General features: G+C 41.0%; 2 protein-coding genes across 2 annotated transcripts in view; one reads left to right on the top strand and one right to left on the bottom strand.

The window, feature by feature from the left end:
- Positions 1-7604, top strand: part of rpl15 (ribosomal protein L15) — a 106241-nt gene that overhangs the window by 95067 nt on the left and 3570 nt on the right. The window lies entirely within an intron of this gene.
- Positions 31-7271, bottom strand: nkiras1 (NFKB inhibitor interacting Ras-like 1). The gene is made up of 4 exons (XM_075448992.1): positions 7171-7271; positions 6774-6874; positions 5438-5679; positions 31-3343 (listed from the first exon to the last, which is right to left on the bottom strand). Exons 2-4 carry the CDS (start codon positions 6865-6867, stop codon positions 3101-3103), a joined length of 579 nt encoding a protein of 192 aa, XP_075305107.1. The 5' UTR covers positions 6868-6874; positions 7171-7271; the 3' UTR covers positions 31-3100.

Genomic DNA, 7604 nt, shown 5'->3' with positions numbered 1-7604 from the left:
TTTATTATAGAAATTGAAGTCTTAACTCCTTGTTGTTTGTTTTTTTTGTTTTGTTTTGTTTTTTTTCCTTTTCCTTTTTATAAGTTATCGCCGGCCCAACTATAATCAGATTTGGCAATAAACGCAGTTGGTGTTTTCTCTTGAAGTTTTAGCCAGTGCTTGAAGATGGACATTAATACTTAACCGCTAGATGAAATGTGTCTCAGCATGATTCCCAGTCAATAATGTCAATGTAAACTCTCACATGTAATAAAAGTACCAGTTGGTGTTTGCTTCCTCTCCAAACTCCCGCTCCCGGAAAATGTTCGACACATGTAGAAATGTTTAGATATGGATGGAAATTGGTTGTGATTTGTGTTCAGCACTGATGAAAAGCTGTTCTGTTTCTCCCCTTTAAAGAATTAAACATGACCATGTGACGCATCCACACATTGTTTGATCATTTCACAGGCTTTAATCTGAAGAGGCTACAATTGATTCAATACAGACAAAAGCAGGGATAGAATCATCATCTCACCACCTCTGCTTACACTGAGTGTTAACACTCTTCACAAAAATAAATTAGTTAGAAAATAAATATTTGCTCTAAACACTGATTATTTCTACTATGATGGGCTGACAAACAGCTTTAAATAGCAGCGCCTTTCGATTATACGGGCTCAACAACACAAAGGAGTGCAACTAATATCAGACAGACATAATGGAATTATACATCACGAGTAAAAGCAGTATGAATATTATTGCTGGCAGGCTACAGTTGACAGATGGAATGGACGAGGCTGAGGTGAGGAGAAATGCTACGTTCACATCAGATTAGGGGGAAAAAAAACGCCTCCTGTTATATGGACAGAAGTCTCAAGTTGTTTTGAACTGAACACACTTCAAGGTAAATTAACTAAAAAATAATAATTTGCGCTTATTTAAAAAAAAAAAAAGTTTCTCCATTGTAAGGCTTTAAAGTCCTAGTCGACTTATTGGTCGATAAGTTCTGGGTCGACCAAAATTCTGATTGGTCGAATTTTTTTTTTTTGCCGTGTTAATTTCATATGGTTAATTTCATCAGGAGGAAAGTACCAAGTGCTAATGAGGGTGTTTTAAGATCACCCCTGTTTCACAGATAACGGCCTGTCTTCAGAGAACACCCCCCTTCTTTTCACTATTTTGGATTAGCCCAACCCACTAGAGACGGGTATGTCTGGTGGTTCGGTTTGCTGAATATTTATTTTTATTTTGAGCGTTTTATTTACAGTGAGTCCTCCTCTACCATCCATGTCAAAGACATCGGCAGTGTGGCAGAACTTTACCTAAATAGATGGCGGGAATAAAGTCGAATGCAAAATTTGCAAACAACAGTTTGCATATCATAGCTGGACTACAAACATGGCGTATCATCTAAAATGGTCATATTTCAATATTATAGGCTATTAATATCATATTAAACATATTTCAATATTTTTGTCTAATAATCGTTTATTAGTTTTATAACTGCAGACGCACCCGCCCGCAACAACGGCAGCATCCATCAGATACACCCAGACCACGCAGGATGTTAAGCCTCCTCTATCATCCAAACGCAAAAATGAAATCACAGAAGGAATTATCAATTTTATTGCTCAGGATATGAGTTTAATTGCCTTCTTGTGCTGATATCAGTATATTTTCGGTAAACATGGGCAGATGCACGTGATGCAAAACGCTGTCAGAGCCGTCGGAGTCGAGTTTGCCGTCAGACACGAGTTATCGCTGCCGAAATTTCAGGGTTTCAGTCGACCAAGAATTTCTTTGGTTGATTATAGCCCTACTCCTTTGAGAATATTGTCAAGAACAATCTAGGTCATTTTTTGGGTGTCTGTAATAGTGACCTTACTATTTAAGGTGCATCAAGATAACTTCTGTTGTAATCTTTTCCTTCTTTTTTTTTTTTTTTTTCTTACAAAGCAAATTGAACACATCCTTCACTGGGCGACTTTGATTTCTATATTGTGGTGGAAGCTGCACCACAAACCAAAGTTAACTTTTTGTTTAGTCCTAGAATTTCTGTCCCAGAGGAAGACGACTTGGTGGCTGCACTTCTTTAGTCTAGCTTGGCACAAAATTTGGTGACAGCAGGAAACGGTGAGAATAGTTCCCTGTGAAGAAATATACTGCCTGCCGACACCTTCCCACCTAAATGATATGTCTGTTTAGTTATTCTATCAGTATTCACTTTATTCAGGGTGCATGTACAGTCCAAGCAATCTTAAACTGAGATTTTTTAATGCAGGAACCACTTGACACAACCGGTGCCCAGCAGTACTGTGCAGTGTCCTCCATCTACAGTCTGGACTGCTAGATACAGGCCATGAGCACCTCGCCTGAATCTGGCAGCCTTAACGTGACGAGGACTGTAGAATAAAAAAAGCCTTTCTCTATGCATCTCTTTGGAAAATGTCATTAGTGAGGGTAAGGACTTAGGAAAAGACATTAGCACCGCAACGAGAATCCAACTTAAACTACAGCTGCTCAAACTATTCGACTGAAGTGAAAGATGTTGTCATGTGCTGCTTCCCGTCCTCAGATTTATTTACACAATTCACAAAGGAGGCAAAGGACAAAGGAGAATAATCGAGCGTCACTTGAAGGTTGGGACAGTTATCTCTTCTTTTCATAAAGGGCCATTGTGTTTCCTAAGCTATAGAAGATAAAGGAGGCACTGAGACTCCTGTCCTTAACTTTTATAGAATTAAACAAGCTCTCGTCATGGCAGCCACTTATATTCTTCTGGGTCACTTCACTCAGTCGGGAACTTCCTGAACAAAAAAAAATGATTGTTCAACCAGACACCACAGCTCTGTTACATCAGTGATGTGCAGCTTCCTGATCTCTTGGCTCAGTGTTGCCATATTTGGGCATTGTTCCTGTACAGATATGAAAACCTGTGCACTGACTGTGTTACAGCCAGACATGCTGTACAGAAGTGCTGGGTGGATGAACACATTTATCCAGAAACGTACCTGTCATTTATGACCCAGTGGTTTTACATCTCTGCTTGTGTATGCAGTAAACAAATGTGACGTAACTGGTTTACCAGTCAGCCGGGAGGGGGTGAGGTGGGGGTGTTTCAGATGTCACTGGATGGGGTGCCTTTGCTTTTGCGTCCAGGCAAAGGGAAGGCTGACTTGCTCTGAGGCTGCGTGAGGCGGCTGGTCAGCTGGGTGAAGGGTTCGATGAGTGAGTTGCGCTCGGCCACGCTGACCTCCCACAGCTTCACCTTCTCGCCTCGGGCCCACTGCTGCGCAGCGTCTTGCTCCACCTGACGGCGCTCCGGCAGGTCGGTTTTATTCCCCAGCACTATGACTGTAACCTGGTAAAACGACAGTCACACCTGAACCAACCCTGATTCACTTTGTAAAGATTTAATACATGGCTTTATGCAAAGCTCTGTTGGGGGGAAAAGAACAGAAACATGGTTTTGTTTGAAAATAGTCTTACTGTTGACTGAAAAATCTGTATATGTAAATTTGATTCAAATTTAAGTTTTGTATTGAATTTCATAATTCCAAGCATCTCAGGAAGTAGAATTTGTATACAACATTAACCACGGTAATAATCCGCAATACAGTAAGAACCTCTGTGGTATCTGCATGTGTTTGCCATCATCTGTAGGAGAAGCTGTGAAGATGCAGCCAGAGGCAACGTAAACATTGATTGCAACAGTTTCAGCATGGCCGCCACAAAATTCCACAGCTGTCTTACCCTGAAGCAGACTGAGGGAATACTTAATCAGAGGACATATAAGTTACACAAGTTATAGTACAGCAGTAAGAAATCAGGCAAAAACCCTTTGTGTCTGCTGATCAGGAAGCTTATTTGCTATCAACTAGTGGCAACAAACAAATAAGGAAATTAAGTTACAGTCAAGGGTACTCTGTGCTTCAAATTAGTGCTGCTCATGTATAGTTTGAGACATAAACGGGATCACTTTGCATGGCATGGGTGCTACTGCTTCCAGCTGCAGCACCTGGGTGGAATGACTGTTATTCAAGACATATTGAAGATTGTATGGCGTTACAGTTCAGTGGAAACCTGACCTGAAAAAAAAAAATATTCCATAGACTTCTTTCAAGTACTATGTATAATGTGGCTAACATACTCTGTACCACACAAAGGTCTTCAGCCTCCTCTTATTTCTTTATATTTAGCTTCCAAGCAGCCAGACTCTCTTCTAAAAATAAAAAAATAAAACCCTCCAAGGCACTCTCCTTTAAAAATAACTTTAAATGCCTTTATTTTTATGGCATAGTCATAGTGGCTTTTAAAAACCAACGCCCACTAGCCTGCCTCAAGCAGTCAAACGGACCTACTCAAGTTCAAGGTGTCCTTAAAGTGGAATTCCACCCATAGGAAATCTCCACCTGTGATTGAACTTTCCATCTGCAGAATATCTCACACAGGAAACCCAGAAAAAAAAAAAAAAAAAAACTACAGAGACTCAGCCAGACTTTCTTGTAATCTTTTAAAGTGGCCTTGAGCAATATTTCTCCAGACTTTCTGAAGGTCTTTCAAAGTTTTTCTTTGGACATTGGCTGATAAATTGTATCTTTAGACACTTTGTAACCAACAACCTGTCACAAAGATACATCATTTGTTCCCATTTCTTTAGATTTATCAACAGAGATATCACCAGCATAAAACAAAGTTATTATACCAACAATGTGAATTCCAAAATAAAACTTTTAACTTTGGTTCACTGTGTCCTTAGTTTTTTGAGGAAAGAGGACAATGGAGGACAAAAGAAGCATATGAACAGTATCTGAAATTGATGCCCTACAGAAATAGGAAAAATATCCAGCAAAGACCCAACACAGGAGCTGAGAGATGCATCTGGTCCTTTAGCTGATCCATCTACTGTTGGCCCAAGCCTCATCAGAAATGATCCATGGAAGGGTGGCTGTCAGGAAGCCGTTCTTAAGGAAGGGAAACAGGGAGAAAAGGCTGAGCTGTGCCAAAGGACACAAGAAGTGGGCTGAAAATCAGTGGCAGCAGGTCTGATGGAGGGATGAATCCTCCCCAGAGCCCGGAGCTCAACATTACTGAAGCAGTGTGGGATCATGTTGGCAGAGAACGGAACAAAAGGCAGCCGACATCCAAAGAAGAGCTTTGGGATGTCCTTCAAGAAGCCTGGAGAACTATTCCTGAAGACTCCTTAAAGAAAGGACAGAAAGCTCGTCTGAGAGGGTTCAGACTGTGTTGGAGAATAAAGGTTCACTGACTTCCATGCTTGTGAGAGCTATACAAACTCAGTTTTTACCTCATATACTGTATTTCAATTGATATTTGCACATTTTTCAATAACTCACTGCACTCCTTTGTCATTTGCCAGGCAATATATAAAGAAATGAGGGGTGTGTAAGATTCTCTGCAAAGTTTGCTGTCATGTACTTTGAACCGGTCTCACCTCTTTTTTATCTCTGGACTTGTCTATTTCCTTCTTCAGAATGTCCACTTTCTTGAAAGACTCCAAGCTGTCGACACTGTAAACGAGCACAAATCCATCTGCCACTGAATAGTAGTGCTTCGGGAGGTCGTGTCCGTCATGGAGTCCCTTGGTATCATAGAGCCTCAACTGTTCCTTCACACCTCGGTCCGTTTCCACAGAGGCCACATACACATCCTCCTGTGTCTCGTTGGACTCTGAGCCTAGAAAGCACAGACAACACATTCAGGACAAATACTTTCAGCCAACCAAGAACATGCCATTGGAATGGCATCATAGAAGTGATATGATGTGATAGAGGAGTAAAAGCGTCATGGAACCAATGTCATTAAGTATAATGCCAGCAGGCTGTTATAATGCAGAATTTAAGATTCTTCTCCTCACATATAAAGCTCTTAATGACCGAGCTCCATCATATCTTAAAGATCTCATTATAAGATATTTTCCTAAATTTGTTCCCAAACTGCAGGTTTACTTGAGGTTCCCAGAGTTTCTAAAAGTAGAATGGGAGGCAGAGCCTTCAGTTATCAGGCCCCTCTCTTGTGGAATAAGCTGCCAGTAAATGTCCGGGAAGCAGACACCCTTTCCACTTTTAAGACCAGGCTTAAAACTTTCCTTTTTTATAAAGCTTATAGTTAGGGATGGCTCAGGTGATCCTGAAACGTCCCATAGTTAAGCTGCTATAGGCCCAGACTGATGGGGGGCCTCATCTGTCACACCTTTCCTCACTTTACTCTCTTTATGTATATGTGACATTATTGTGGTCATTAACTCGTGTTTCCCTGTTCCAACAGATATCCTTTGAATGGTGTTACAGTGCCCCCCCCCCCCCCACTCCTTCTGTCTTCTCAAACCCCAGCTGTTCGAGGCGGATGGCCACCCTTCCTGAGTCTGGTTCTGCCAGAGGTTTCTTCAAGTTAAAAGGGAGTCGTTTCTCTCCACAGTCGCCTCAGGCACGCTCAGGCCGGGAGATTGGACCGAAAACAAAGTTTCGGGGCAATCTGTTGGTTTCCTTAGCTAGGAAACTGTTTTTGAATTGGCTCTATATGAACGAATTTGATTATTTTATGAATAATTATGATTACAATTAATTGAATTCCAATTGGCTTGAATTGGACTTTATTATCTAACTGCCTTGAGATGACATATTGTTGTATGTGGCGCTATATAAATAAAAATGAATTGAATTGAATCAATGAGTAATCTACGTCCGAACCACACAGGGCTTTCAGACTTAAATAAAACAGGAAAGCTGCAAATACAAATAGTCTCGGATCACTGTACGTGCAATACTTACCTACACTGTGATTTCCGTACAACAGCTGTTCCAGAATGGCAGTTTTCCCTACCGCTGCCTGGCCACACACCACAACTTTACAACCTTTCCCCATTTCGAGCCTGCAACACATGAAGAAAAACGCCCGGTATCAACAGTAACATCTGGCGCATGTTCGACATGACTCTTCCAACATTAACACGGACAAATGCTGATCTGACACGGCACAGAAAAGAATTCGGGATCTAACTGACACTGAATCGCACTGACAGCGTTTTGTTGTTTAGCTGGCTGGCTAATAGGTCAGCCCGAACAAATCAGAAGCGTCACATCATTCATATTGTAAAAGAAACCAATGACAGACCCGTTACTAACAACATTTGTTCAATTTCTGGTACGTTTGAGGAAAGTAACCAACTTGAGTGAGGTAGATAACTAGACGTTTGTGAAGTCTGTAAATGTAGAGTCCACAACCGGTACATCCATTCTGCTTTGCTACGCTTGAGTCGTCCATCTAGCGTGTAAAGGGTTCTGGAGTCACAGCGCATGCGCAAATCATTGCACTCGAAATAATAGTAACGCACGTGATAGATTTAAAGATATTTCCGTGAGTTTGTGACGGTCGTCTCTACGCTACAAATGAACAAAGCTCTTGTTACATAATGTTTAAATGGAGACCGTACATACGTATGATAATTTAAACACGTTGACTATAACAGTACATTTAAAAGTTGTATGTTTGTGCTTACTGTAGTTTCTATGGTTGAGATCAGCTACAGTTTGAATAACGCTTTGAACCACTAACAACCTGACTGAACGTCTGTTTACAGTATAAGCACTTTATGTTATCAT

Source organism: Odontesthes bonariensis, chromosome 18 (genome assembly GCF_027942865.1).
Source record: "Odontesthes bonariensis isolate fOdoBon6 chromosome 18, fOdoBon6.hap1, whole genome shotgun sequence".
Lineage (NCBI taxonomy): Eukaryota > Metazoa > Chordata > Actinopteri > Atheriniformes > Atherinopsidae > Odontesthes > Odontesthes bonariensis.
The sequence above is the reverse complement of the archived record's forward strand: the minus strand, read 5'-3'. Positions and strand labels throughout refer to the sequence as shown.